At 36.7% G+C, this 15170-nt stretch overlaps 2 protein-coding genes and 1 pseudogene across 3 annotated transcripts in view; 2 read left to right on the top strand and 1 right to left on the bottom strand.

The window, feature by feature from the left end:
* LOC148943972 (uncharacterized) overlaps window positions 1-15170 on the top strand; it is a 73863-nt gene that overhangs the window by 20930 nt on the left and 37763 nt on the right. The window lies entirely within an intron of this gene.
* Window positions 1533-15170, top strand: part of LOC148943973 (uncharacterized) — a 51395-nt pseudogene continuing 37757 nt past the window's right edge. Inside the window, exon 1 of the transcript XR_016142968.1 lies at window positions 1533-3473. The product of XR_016142968.1 is annotated as an uncharacterized LOC148943973 (transcript). The remainder of the gene's footprint in view (window positions 3474-15170) is intronic.
* LOC148943974 (protein GVQW3-like) lies at window positions 8106-8522 on the bottom strand. The gene has a single exon (XM_089101308.1). It carries the CDS (start codon window positions 8520-8522, stop codon window positions 8106-8108), a length of 417 nt encoding a protein of 138 aa, XP_088957434.1.

Genomic DNA, 15170 nt, shown 5'->3' on the forward strand with positions numbered 1-15170 from the left:
GTAGTAGTCAAAGTGTGTTTTTATTTCTGTTGTTTTTATTTTTACTCTGTCTTTTTCTGGGCTCTGCACAGTATTTTGTGATGGGTTATAAATAAAATGATAATGATAAGTAATTGGGAAAACAGTGAATTTACCACACAGTAAATATACTTGTTGCTACTGTTGCAAATTCCACTTGTAGCTCTTAAAGTTACACCTAATAACCACTATTTATTTTCGGGAAATAGAACTAAATTAAAAATGTTCTATTTAATAAAACCTTCTGGTGAGACGAACACCTACAGTACGGTCGGATTTTGCACCGGATGTGGCGTGCGCGAAAGTGTGGAACATGCTTCCACAAGAGCTGAGATGTAGGAGCTCTCTTGGGTCTTTTAAAAATAATTTGAAAAAATATCGTATTGAATATTCATTAAATAGAGTTTATTAATAATTGAGATTTTTTTTTTTTATTATTATGATTATTATCTCGTTTTTTTTTTTTTTTATTTATTTATTTATTGATTTTTTTTGTATGGTTAAGGTAGCTGTGCTTTTGGGGAGGAAGGGGGGAATCTCTTAGATAGTGATTTGTATGGTTGAGGGATGTGGTTGTGTTGAGGAGTAAAGCGGGAGTCGTAAAGCGTGATTAGGAGGAATCATTATTTTTTTAAGGGACTCAACGTGCATTTTTTTGCATAGAGAAGTTTATTTATTTCTATTTGTTTTAATTAAACCCGATTGAATCTGAAATCTGAATCTGATTACATATCAATTAAGTAAGATCACATCTTAGAAGTGAAAAGCAATACAGCTATACTATTCTTGCTAATATGGAAATTTATAGATTACAAAACCACCATTTATTAGCTTTAAACCATGAAAAAATCTGTTGTCCATCTTAGAATTTGGATTTCTAGCCTTTTGGCCCTCCTGAAAGTTTTACAAGTTAGCACAAGCTAGATATAGTTTCCATTAAATATCTTTAAAAAGCTCAACTTTATTTTATCCCAAATACAACTATTTTGGATAGAAGTTAAATTAGTTTTATAGTGATAACAGTACATAAATATTCAATATATTAACCAGAATGATGATGCATGCATTAGTGTTTTATACATTCGAACCAGAGGCTCTGCCAATGCTTTAGTATTGTAAGAATTTTCATAAACAGCTTGATTAATTTATAAACTATAAAATATCTATCTGGACCCTAGTTAAGGGCAGAATTTGTTCTTAAACTCTCACTGTTCTATTATACAAAATTTTTTCAAGCAGACAAAAGCATGGAGTGTGTAATTTCCTTGGAACTTGAAATGCTGAAATACAGTTAGATCAAAAATGCAATTTTTAAGTCTTTATGCCTTCCTCTCCAAAAAAAGGGAGACTACAAAAGAATGATATTTCGTTGTTATTTTAACTTTTGAACAAGACTGTTGTCGGGATTCCTTTTTTTTTGGGGGGGGGAGGGTGCAAAATTTTATTACAGCCTAAACAAAAATATTATATCCATTTCGTTCAGTTTTACAAGTTGTACAAGAGCTTTGGGAGGGGGTATTGCATTTTGTAAAATTCTTTGGAATTGTTAGATTTATTTAATTTTATTCCTTTAGTATAGAAGCAATGGATACAAATGTGTACAGCGTTGGTGATGTAATTCAACCAAAGCTCTCAGGCCCAGAACCAATTGTAATGGTAAGGAAGCTGACGGTTGAAGCTGTAGAAGAGCTAACAGCAGGTATTTGGCGTTGCAGCTCCTGTGGAAAAATGGAGAAATCTTTTTTAATGCTAGATCTTCATATAGACACTGGCTGTGAAGAACTTTCCCCTATAGAGTGTGATGTTTGTCCTGCTGTAGTAAAAGATTATAGACATTTCGTGGGTCATTTTATGGAACATCAGATGGGGAAAGCAAGAAGATGTCCCATTTGTTTGCAAGACAGTATTGGTAATATGAAACAGCATTTAATTTTACAGGATCATTTTTCACCAAATATATTTGAATTAGCATTATGTAAAAGAAGTTTTTCTCAATTCGGCTCATTGAGTACTCATCAAAGAGTTCATACTGGTGAAAAAGGCTTCCAATGTGAGATATGTAAGAAAACCTTTGCTCAGATGGCACATTTGATTGTACATAAACGAGTTCATACCGGTGAAAAGCCCTTCAAGTGTGATATATGTAAGAAAACTTTTGCTCAGTCGGCAAATTTGACTCGACATAAACGAGTTCATACAGGTGAAAAACCCTTCCAATGTGATATATGTAATAAAAGCTTTGCTTGTTTTTCAAATTTTACTGTACATAAACGAGTTCACACAGGTGAAAAACCGTTCCAGTGTGATATGTGTAAGAAAACTTTTGCTTATTTGACAAATTTAGCTGTGCATAAACGAGTTCACACAGGTGAAAAACCCTTCCAGTGTGATATGTGTAAGAAAACTTTTGCTCAGTAGGCACATTTGACTGTACATAAACGAGTGCATACAGGTGAAAAACCTTTTCAGTGTGATATATGTAAGAAAGCTTTTGCTGAATCGTCAAAGTTGACACAACATAAACGAGTGCATACAGGTGAGCCCTTCAAGTGTAATATATGTAAGAATACCTTTGCTCATTCGTCAAATTTGACTAAACATAAACGAGTTCATACAGGTGAAAAACCCTTCCAGTGTGATATATGTAAAAAAAACTTTTGTGATTCAAGCACTTTGATTAGACATAAAAGAGTTCATACTGGTGAAAAACCCTTCCAGTGTGATATATGTAAAAAAAACTTTTCTGACTCAGGCACTTTGGTTAATCATAAACGAGTTCATACAGGTGAAAAACCCTTCCAGTGTAATATATGTAAGAAGACCTTTGCTTATTTGTCAAATGTGACTAAACATAAACGAGTTCATACAGGTAAAAAGCCCTTCCATTGTGATATATAAAAGAAAAACTTTGCTCAGTTAGCGCATTTGAGTGTTCATCAACTAGTACATACAAGTGAAAATCCCTTTCAGTGTGATATATGTAAGAAAACCTTTGCTCATACGGCATCTTTGACTGTACATAAACGAGTTCATATAGGTGAAAAGCCCTTTCAGTGTGATATATGTAAGAAAAGCTTTGCTTGTTTTTCAAATTTGACTGTACATAAGCGAGTTCATACAGGTGAAAAGGCCTTTCAGTGTGACATCTGTACGAAAGCCTTTGCTGATTCGGGAAATTTGAAACAACATAAACGAATGCATACAGGTGAAATACCCTTTCAGTGTAAAATATGTAAGAAAAGATTTTCTGAATCAAGCACTTTCAAGAAACATCAAAAAGTTCATATAGGTGAAAAACCCTTCCATTGTTATATATGTAAGGAAACCTTTGCTCAGTTAGGACATTTGCATAGTTACGAGTACAGACAGGTGAAAAACCCTTCCATTGTTATATATGTAAGGAAAAACATCTGCTCAGTCAGCACATATGACAGGACATAAACGAATGCATACAGGTGAAAAATCCTTTCAATAAAGCTTTTTTATTAATTTTTTAATTTGCATAAATGGGTTATTATAGGTTAAAACCCCTTTCAGTTTGATATATATTAAAAAAAAAAAAAAAACTTGGCTAAACTTGATTTGTCATAAACGGCCACATTCAGGTAAAAAACTCTTTCAGTGTAAATTATGTAAGAATGTTTTTTTCTGAATCTGGCTCTTTAAATGATTAAATTAAAAAAAACAAGTTTTTTTTAACTGAAAGTAAGGAGCGACATTAAAACTTAAAACGAACAGAAATTATTCTGTATATGAAAGGGGCTGTCCCTCCTCAACGCATTGCTCTTTACGCTAAAGTTTTTTATTGTTTAAAAAAAATAGAGTTGTGAGAAAGTCAAACTTTAGCGTGAAGAGCAAGGCGTTGAGGAGGGGACAGCCCCTTTCATATACGGAATAATTTCTGTTCGTTTTAAGTTTTAATGTCGCTCCTTACTTTCAGTTAAAAAAGCTTGTTTTTTATTTAATTTTTGAACGTTTTTGTATAAATGCAGGTTTTGATCTTGGCTCATAGCACATGAATAATTAAAACAAAATTTTCATATTAATTTTACTTTTATTTGGTTAAATGGCTTTCTCGAAACCTGTTTCATTTTATTTACAAACGTTTTTATTAGTAATAAATATATGTAACTTACGAATTAATTTACGTATCAAACTTCTATATTCATATATTTTTAATACATATATTAGGGGGTTCGCCCCCTAGTCAATACCTTGCTCTTTAAGCAAAAGTTCAAATTTTGTTCCAATTCTTTAAAAATGGCCGCTTAATCACAAAGGCCGTTAATTAGAATAGATAGCTCTTATGAAAGTACTAAAAAATCTCTGGCTTAATGAGTGAGGTATTGACTGGGAGGTGAACCCAATCATATATGTAATATTTTCTGTTCGCTTAAAGTTTTGATGTTGCTGCTGTTGCAGTTGAAAAACTTGTTTTTTTATATTTAATTTCTGATCTTTTTTTAAATAATGCTGGGATGTCTGGCGTCCTCTTCATAGCAATGTCCCTTCCCCCATGAAAACTTCCTTCATGGAAAGATCCTCCTACATAACCCCTGACCCCAGGCACGTACGCAGGAATTTGTTTCGGGGGGGGGGGCAATTTGTTTCAGGGGGGGGGCAAATCCTTCAAACCCATTATTCTGTTAGAAAAATCAGAAAATTATGTGAAAATTAAAAAAATCGTGAGATTTCGGGTGGGGGGCGGGCCCGGAGGCCCTCCCCCGCCTGCGTACGTCCCTGCCCGACCCCCCCCCCCACTACCAGGAAAAATCTCCCCTGAAAACGTCTGTACTGTATACTTCCCAATAACCAGTACTATATGTTAACATTGGGTAAAGTTCATAACTTTCAGCCCTCCTCCCGGGAACTTCGGGGGATTAAGTCATCCTAAAAGACATACTTATAATATTTTCGACCATGCTGAACAAAATGGCATCTCAAAATTTTGATCAGGTGACTTTGGGAAAAAAATGAGCATAGGAGGGGGCCTAGTTGCCCTCCATTTTTTTGGTCACTTAAAAAGGGCACTAGAACTTTTAATTTCCATTCCAATGAGCCCTCTCACGATATTCTAGGACCACTGGGTCAATACGATCACCCCTGGGGAAAAAAATAAACACGCACCCGTGATCTTTTGTCTGGCAAAAAATGCAAAATTCCACATTTTTATAGATAGGAGATTGAAACCTCTACAGTAGGGTTTTCTGATACACGAAATATGATGGTGTGATTTTCATTCAGGTTATACAGCTTTTAGGGGGTATTGTCCCTTTTTTTCAATGATAGGACACATTTTATCAGGCACGTTACTTTTGATAAGTAAGATTAAACTTGATGAAACTTATATATTTGAAATCAACATTAAAATCTAATTCTTTTGGTGTATATATTTTTATCAAAATACCGTTGTCTAGAGTTTCGGTTACCATTGAGCCGGGTCCAGATAACCAATACTATATTTCAACCTTTCAGCCCTCCTCCTGGGGGCTTCGAGGGATTAAGTCATCCTAAAAGACATAGTTATAATATTTTCGACCATGCTGAACAAAATGCCTATCTCAAAATTTTGATCAGATGACTTTGGGAAAAAAATTAGCCTGGGAGGGGGCCTAGTTGCCCTCCATTTTTTTTGGTCAATTAAAAATGGCACTACAACTTTTAATTTACATTCTAATGAGCCCTCCTACGATATTCTAGGTCCAATGAGTCGATACGATAACCCCTGGGAAAAAAAAAACAAAACAAATAAACACGCACTCGTGACCTTTCTTCTGGCAAAAAATGCAAAATTCCACATTTTTGCATATAGAAGCTTGAAACCTCTACAGTAGGATTCTCTGATACGCTGAATATGATAGTGTGACTTTGATTAAGGTTCTATAACTTTTAGGGGGTCTTTTCCCCTTTTTTCGAAAATCAGCCAAATTTTTTCAGGTGCGTAACTTTTGATGGGTAAGATTAAACTTGATGAAACTTATATTTTTGAAATCAAAATTAAAATCTGATTCTTTTGATGTATCTATTGGTATCAAAATTCCGTTTTTTAGAGTTTCGGTTACCATTGAGCCGGGTCGCTCCTTACTCACAGTTCGTTACCACGAACTGTTTGATATATAAGTAATATTTGTCGATGAAGTAATCTGAAGACAACTTGTTTATACACTGAATTGCGAAAACGGATAGCAGATATTCATGACTTTGTCTAGCATCTAGGATTCTTAAGTTTTCTCAATAATTGTTTTATGCCATTTGAATATTTTATTTGTTACTTATGGAGCTAGGCTATATGTTAGTTCAATAGCTGAGACTGGAAAAATATGTTTGAGTTTTCGGATTATCCTTAGACCTTTAGAAGCTTTGGTTGATTTTAATTTTCTATTCTTTCTAGTTTAGATTGCAGCTGATATGGAATCACAGATAACAGAGGTTGTAAAGTTGTTGAAAAACTACTAAAAGACAGACCTTGAATTTGAGATTTAGTTTATTTTAGAGTTTTTATACCTAGACGTTTGCACTGTTTGTCATGTATGCTAGAATCAACCATATCAAAAGAGTTTTCTAAATATATAAATGGTATTAGAGGGAATAATTTTATTCAAATCCATGAAATAAATTATCTAAAAGAGGATGAATCTCATGCAATTTTGAGTTGCGATTTCTATAACCAAAATACTAATAACAACTCGCCACAGCACCAAGCCCGTTAAGGCTAATACTGCTAAGCACGCTCCTCAATTCCAATCTATTCAAAGCCTTTCTCTTTACACCCTCCTAGGAAGTTCCCATTTCTCTTAAATCTTTTCTTGCAACATCCTACAACCCCAACTGTGGACGAATTGCTATTCCTATAGCCCCTTGTGGTTGGCCAAAAAGGACAATCTTCAGCAATTTACCATCCTTCATAGGCAGAACGTGCTTATCTTCCAATTTTTCCAAACTTTCTCAACTGTAAGAAAAAACACCCTAACCCTTGGCTATTCTACTTTAAACATATCAGCTGCACCCACCGTCCTAAGTAATGATACTACCTAGGTATCCAAATGATTCATCTTTTCATTACCCTGTGTGACCTGTTTATCTTCACTTATTTCTAGCCTTTGTGATTTAGTTTTCTTAATATTAATTTTCAAATCTCTTCTAGCAACCTGAACTTGCAAAACCCCCAAAAGTTTGCTGCAAACTTAGTTGATGATTTAAGCAAAGATGCTTCGATCACCGTCAAAATTTGAACTTCCACCATTGTCACTTAATCGGCACTTCCAATGCTGTATAATAAAAATCTCAAGTTCAAGTTTAATCATTTTATTATTCACATATACATGTATATACGAGGGCAATTCAGAAACTAACTTCCGGTTGATTGAAAAAAATACACCAAGTTAAGTAAAAATATTTTAATATATACATCTTACAACTACATCTTTGCACTATTTTTCGACATAGTCTCCATAACGATTGAGGCACTTATCGTATCTCTTCACAAGCTTTGAAATTGCTTCTACATAAAAATCACCCGCTTGTGCCTTGAGCCAGCCTGTGACCGCATCTTTGAGCTCTTCGTCGTCATCAAACCGCTGGGACCCGAGCCATTTCTTCATATGCATGAAGAGGTGAGAATCGCTTGGCGCCAGATTTGGGCTGTAAGGTGGATGGTTGAAAACGTCCCACTTGAAGGACTCAAGAAGGGCTGTTGTTCTGCGAGCAGAGTGAGGACGGGCGTTATCGTGGAAAAAAACGATACCAGAAGTCAGCATACCACGGCGTTTGTTCTGTATAGCCCGTCGTAATGTTTTTAGTGTTTCACAGTACACCTCTTGATTAATGGTCGTCCCACGTTCCATGAATTCAACCAACAACACCCCTTTGGCATCCCAAAACACCGTTGCCATCAGTTTTCTGGCAGAAAAATCTTGCCGGGCTTTATTTGGTTTGGTAGGCGAATCTGAATGTTCCCACATCTTTGACTGTTCTTTTGTCTCAGGGTTCACGTACTTAATCCAGGTTTCGTCACTGGTCACGATTCTGTTTAACAATGGTTCTCCTTCGTCCTCATAACGTGACAGAAAGTCTAATGCAGAGGCCATTCATTGAGTTTTGTGGTGGTCGGTAAGAATTTTGGGCACCCATCGCGCACAGAACTTACGGTAACCCAATCTTGCTGTCACTATCTCGTACAAAAGAGTCTTAGAAATCTGTGGAAAATCAGTAGACAACTCCGCCATTGTGAAACGTCGATTTTCACGAACTTTTGCATCAACTGTCTGAACGAGTTCGTCAGTCACCACGGATGGTCTACCACTCCTCTCTTCATCATGAACGTTTTCTCGTCCACTTTTAAATAAACGTACCCATTCACGGACAACTCCTTCACTCATAACTTTTGGTCCGTACACGGCACAAAGCTCACGATGAATAACTGCTGCAAAGTATCCTTTGGCTGTAAAAAACTTTATAACAGCACGCACTTCACATTTGGCGGGATTTTCTATTGCAGCACACATTTCAAACTACCACAATAACTAAACTAGCGCAGGTACGATGTTCACTCGACTACGGCTTGATGCCGACTGACCTGCTGAGCGCGTGAATGCACAGATGGCGCGCTACTCCCCCCCCCCTACACGCACTGTGACCAATCGGAGGTTAGTTTCTGAATTGCCCTCGTATTTGACATAGATCCATGGTGAGAAATGCTCGAAAAACTAGGCCTAAACAAAGATAAAATAACAAAAATACTACAGTAAAAAGATAAACACGACGGCGAAGATGCAACAGCACCACAGAAATATGAATGTAGCAGCCAGCCCAGGATTCAGAAAAAAATATCAGAAACTTAAATATTATTACCTTAAATATAAATTAATCATAAAAGATAGCCGAGAGGCCCACATTCAACCAGAGCAACAAAGCATACAAATAACTTTTATCTTATTAAATAGACGATAAATTAAAGATAATTTTCAACTAAATGAACTTTAAGATTTCTTTTTATTACTTGGATAGAAGTAAATTTACCAATAAGATCCCCGTGAGCATCCCAGCACAAGGCTATCGACACAAACAAAGAAAATTTAGATCTCTTAGTCCAATACTTGTCAATGTAAATACTCTTTTTTGCCGAGTGTTATAATTATGTAAATCTTGTGATTGGGAGAACAAACTTTGATTGGGGTAATATGGTGGTAATTTCTTAATGTCATAATTAAATTTGAAAAGAATTGCTCTAAAAGTAAATTGTTGAGAAACTAGAAGTATATCTAGATAAATATATAAAGATACTAATGAAGACTTATTTGGAAATGCAATAGGTGGTGGAATAAAATGTTTCAGGATTCTTAGGGCTTTATTTTGTAAAATCTGTATTGGTTTAATATGGCCTTTAAATGTAGATAAGTATAATAGAGAAGAATAATTAAACTTAATCAGAGCAAAATAAATGCTTCATAGAGCAGAATAGGGCAAATAATGTTTCAAACTTTGCATTAAACCCACACACCTTGAAATCGTTAAGCGTAGTTTTTGAATGTGTATTTTCTAACATAAGCTTCTGTCAATCAAAGTCCAAGGTACTTTATTGTTTTTATCCGAGATCTTGATAATAGACATTTTGAAGAAGTATCTTGGGTAATATGAGGGAAACATTTGATTGTCTGCCGTAATTATGAAATTCAAAGCAATAAAATTTGATGAGAAATTTAAAATTTTATGAAATTCAAAGCAATAAAATTTGATGAGCACCAATCAAGATCATTAGAAAATGCAGTATCCAGTTTTATAACCAATTCCTTGACATTCCTTTCAGAAAGTGAAATTGCCGTATCATCAGCAAAATGTGTGTTGAGACACAGGATTGCCAAAGGGCGATGAAGATCATTTATTTAAATTAGAAAAAGCAGAGCACCAGGACAGAGCCCTGAGGTACCCCAACCTTCGAAGACCGAGGATAGGTGGAGAGAGAAAATTGCCTCCATATATTTTTTACTTTCTATTATCCAGATAAGATTTAACCAGATCCGTCCCTGATCTGTGCACACCACAATTATCCAATTTACAAAAACGAATACATATTGTATAGAATGTTTTTTTTAAATATATTGCTACTGAAATTTCTCCTCTGTCTAAGCATTCATAAATATATTGGATAAGAGGAATCATTGTGATGACACAATGAGAGTATTGTGTTCAGACCTAAAACCTAATTGTGAGTTTATGAAAAAATTAGACGATTTTAGAAAATTATAAAACCTTTTATAAATTGCCTTCTAAAATATTTTTGGAAAAGCTAAGTGGAATTATATTTGCTTCAGAACAAAAATACAAGGCAGTGTCATTCAGCTGGGGGAGGGGGATGCCCGTGGCATTCTTATTCTCGTACTTAATGCTAATTATATATTTTATGTGTTCTTCTGGTATACCATCATAGGCAGTGCAATAGCGCTGTCTTAGTAAAGAACGATGTTGGCCCAATGTATTATTATTTATTATTATTATTTTTTTTTAGACAAGGGCACTTTGTATCAAAGAAGTTGTCGTAGAAACTTCAAAAATGGTTCATTCGATTGTAAATTGATCAGGCTAGTGCTCTTCTTAATAGTCAAAACTGAATGGAGGGCAACTAACCTCCCTCTGACGCCCACCATTTCCCCAAACACATCCAATCAAAATTTTGAGATAGCCATTTTGTTCAACGTAGTTGAAAAGTATGGAAATGAGGTATTTGAGGATGTCCCCACCCCCTCCTACAGCTCTCAGAGCAAGAGTTTTAAGTTATGCCCTGAAGGTATAAAGGTTTTCTTTATAGAAAGTATTCTCGTAAAAACTTCAAAAAGGTTCATGTGATTGAAAATTGAGAGGACTAGTGCCCTTTTTAATATTCAAAAGTGATTGGATGGCAACTAAATCCCCTTCCACGCCAACCGTTTCCTCAAATACATCCAATAAAAGTTTTAGTCATTTTATTCAACGTTGTTGAAAGGTCCGAAAATTATGTCTTAAGGATCACAACCCACCCACCCAGCCATCAGGGAAAGGGCTGTAAGTTATTCCCTGAGGGCATATAAGGTTTTATAGAAAGTGTTGTTGTAGACACTTCAAAAAGAGTTCATTCCATTGGAAACTGAGAGGGCTTCGACTTAATAGTCGAAAGTGATTGGAGGGTGAACGCCCTCTCCCCACGCCCTTCATTTCGCCAAACACTTCCGATCAACATTGTGATTTAGCCATCTTGTTCAACGCAGTTGAGGGGTCTGGAAATTATGTCTTTGAGGATGTCAACCCCTCGCCCCCCCCCCCATTAATCAGGACAAGGGGTGTAAGTTATGCCCTTTGGGTTTGTAAGGTTTTCTCAGATAGTGTCGTAATAGAAACTTCAAAAATGGTTCATTCGATTGTAAATTGATCAGGCTAGTGCCCTTCTTAATAGTCAAAACTGAGTGGAGGGCAACTAACCTCCCTCCGACGCCCAACATTTCCCCAAACATATCCAATCGAAATTTTGAGATAGCCATTTTGTTCAACGTAGTTGAAAAGTCTGGAAATGAGGTATTTGAGGATGACCCCTCCCCTCTCCTACAGCTCTCAGGGAAAGAGTTTTAAGTTATGCCCTGAAGGCATAAAGGTTTTCTTTATAGAAAGTATTCTCGTAAAAACTTCAAAAAGGGTTCATGTGATTGAAAACTGAGAGGAATAGTGCCCTTTTTAATATTCAAAAGTGATTGGATGGCAACTAACTCCCCTTCCACGCCAACCGTTTCCCCAAATACATCCAATAAATGTTCAGAGTCATTTTATTCAACGTAGTTGAAAGGTCCGAAAATTATGTCATAAGGATCACAACCCCCCCCCCCCCAGCCCTCAGGGAAAGGGTTGTAAGTTATTCCATGAGGGCATATAAGGTTTTAAGGGCTGGGCACACGTAGCAGATTTCAGGAACTGATTTCCAAATCAGCGCAGATTTTAAAAGAAATCGGCGTCGATTTGAGGTTGAAAAATTTTCAACAGATTTACAAAATCAGCGCTGATTTTCATCATGATCATCACCAAAAAATAGGGATACAAATAAATAGTCAGCCAGAGATATCTGTGGTGAAAGACCCGACTACTGAGCTTGAGAATTAAACTGAGAACTAAGCTAGGATTAATCAAGTAACTATTAATAGACTCTAGTTGACTATTTTTGTCCATGATTTTTTTGTTTTGAAAATTTTGCGCAATAAATTTTTCGTTCAACCAAATTTTTCTTACCGCTTTGGTTTGTCCACTGATGCTGAAATCAGTTCTCGAAATCAGCTACGTGTGCCTAGCCCTTTATAGAAAGTGTTGTTGTAGAAACTTCAAAAAGAGTTCATTCCATTGGAAACTGAGAGGGCTTCGACTATTAATAGTCGAAAGTGATTGGAGGGTGAATGCCCTCTCCCCACGCCCTTTATTTTGTCAAACACTTCCGATCAACATTGTGATTTAGCCATCTTGTTCAACGCAGTTGAGGGGTCTGGAAATTATGCCTTTGAGGATGTCAGCCCCGCGCCCCCCCCCCCACAGCAATCAGGACAAGGGTTGTAAGTTATGCCCTGGGGGTTTGTAAGGTTTTCACAGATAGTGTCGTAATAGAAACGTCAAAAAGGGCTCATTTGATTGGAAGTTTAGAAGACTATTGTCCTTTTTTAGTAGATGAAAGTGATCGGAGGGCAAATGATCACCCACGCCCATCATTTCCCAGAACACTTCCCCACGCCCTTCATGATCACCCCACACCCATCATTTCCCAAAACGCTTCTAATCAAATTTTTTAGATAACCATTTTGTTCAACGTATTTGAAAGGTTCAGAAATTATATCTTCGAGGATAACAAATCCCCCTACCCATCAGGGCAAGGGTTGTAAGTTATATCCAGGGGTCATATAAGGTTTTTTATAGAAAGCGTGGTCGTATAAACTTTGGGGGGGGGGGGTTCATTGGCTTGGTAATCAGAAGCTCTACTGCTTTTTTTAAGAGTCAAAGTGATAGGAGGGAAGATACCCCCCTCCTTACAAACATACACATACGTCGTATTGTCCCGAAATGCATCTAATAGAAACTTTTAGATAGCCATTTTATTCAAAATATTTTAAATATCCTATAACGAGGCTTTTTGGGCTGAAAAAAAACAGAGCCTAAGGACAAGGGCTGTAAGTTATGCCCAGGGGCTGTTTAAGGTTTTTATAGAAGGGATGGTTCTATAAACTTTAGAGGAGGCTTATTTGGTTAAAAATAGGAAGTTCTAGTTCCCTTTTAAGAGTCAAAAGTGATGGAGGGCAGCTACTCCCCCCCCTCTTGACTATCCCTTTTTACCAAACGAATCTATTTGAAATTGTTGGATAGTATTTTTGCTCAAAATAGTCAAAAGAACTAAAACAATGATTTTAGGGTTGACACAACCCCACAGTGCCCTGGGAATAGGGTTGTAAATCATGGTCTGGGGTTATATAAGGTTTTTATTGAATGGATGGTCGCATATACTTCAGATGAGGCTCATTTGATTTGAAATTGAAAGCTATAGCATCGTTTTTAAGAGTCAGAAGTGATTTGAGAGTAACTAGCCCCCTTCCCCCACGCCCATCACTACCCTAAAAACATCTAATCGAAATTTGGAGACATAATTTTTGTTCATTCTATTTGAAGAGTCCAGAAATTATTTCTTTGAGGAAGACACTCCGCCCCCACAGCTCTCAGGGCAAGGGTTATAAGTTATGCCCCGGGGGATGATAATGTTTTTATAGAGAGGGTTGTTTTATATACTTTGGAGGGAACTCATTGGATTGGTAATCTGAATTTCTAGTACCCTTTTTAAGTGCAAAAGTGATCAGAAGGCAGTTACCCTATCCCCCTCAACACGTCGTGTTTTCCTGAAATACATCGAATAGGAAATTTCTAGACAGTAATTTTATTCAAAATATTTCAAAGATCGTATAAAAAGGCTTTTGGGGCTAAAACAAACCAAAAGAGCCTAGCGACACGGGGTGTAAGTTATGCCGTGGGGTCGTTAAGGTTTTTATGGAATGGATGGTTATCTAACTTTAGAAGAGGCTCATTTGGTTGAAAATTCGAAGTCCTAGATCCTTTTTAAGCGTCAAAAGTAATGGAGGGACTTTGAATTACTTTGAAAAGTAATTCAAAGTCCCTCTCCGCTTCCTGACAGCCGCTCTTTTCACCAAACGCATCTGATTGAAATTATGAGATAGCGATTTTGTTCAAAATAGTCCAAAGAACATATAATAATGTCTCTAGGGGAGGTTCAACCCTCCAGCGCCCTGGGGATAGGGTTGTAAGTTATGCCATGAGGGCTTATAAGGTTTTTTTATGAAATAAGCGGTCGTATAAACTTCAGATGGGGCTTGTATGATTTGAAATTCGAAGTTACAATTGCCTTTTCAAGAGTCAAAGTGATTTGAGAGCAACCAGCCCCCCTCCAAGCTCATCATTTCCCTTAACACCTCCAATAAAAATTTGGAGATAACAGTTTTATTCATCGTAGTTGAAGGTTTTGGAGTTTTTGCCTATGAGGAAGACAACCCCCCCCTATAACTCCCAAGGAAAAGGTAGTAAGTTATGCCCTGGGGGTATATAAGGTCCTTACAGAAAGGGTGATCGTATATGCTTTGGAGGGGACTCATTGGATTGGTAATCAGAAGCTCTAGTTCCCTTTTTAAGAGTGTGTCAGAGCGCAGCTACCCCCTCCCCCCCATATACAAACTAACAAACACGTCGTGTTTTCCCGAGATGTATCTAATAGATATTTTGAGACAGTCCATTTATTCAAAATAGTCCAAATATTATATAACAAGGCTTTTGAAGTTGATACAAACCATCAGAGCCTGAGGGTGAGGGTTGTAAGTTATGCCCCTGGGGCATTTAAGGTTCTTATGGAATGGATGGTTGTATAAACTTTAGAGGTACTTCATTTGGTTGAAATTGGAAGTCCTAGTTCCCTTTTAAGAGTCACTAGTGATGAAGGTCTAGTAGCCCCTCCCCCCCAACTACCCTTGTTTTCATCAAATTTATCTGAGTCAAATTATATGTATGACAATTTTGTTTAAAATAGTCAAGTATTCTAAAATAACAATGCCTCCAGGGGTGGCAGAACCCTCCAGAGCTCTGGGGCAAGGGCTTTA

Source organism: Artemia sp. Qi Xiang Cuo, chromosome 15 (genome assembly GCF_049724085.1).
Source record: "Artemia sp. Qi Xiang Cuo chromosome 15, ASM4972408v1, whole genome shotgun sequence".
Classification (NCBI taxonomy): domain Eukaryota; kingdom Metazoa; phylum Arthropoda; class Branchiopoda; order Anostraca; family Artemiidae; genus Artemia; species Artemia sp. Qi Xiang Cuo.

Coding starts and splice junctions, on each gene's coding strand:
- LOC148943974 (XM_089101308.1), bottom strand. CDS start 8,522: ATGTGTGCTGCAATAGAAAATCCCGCCAAATGTGAAGTGCGTGCTGTT.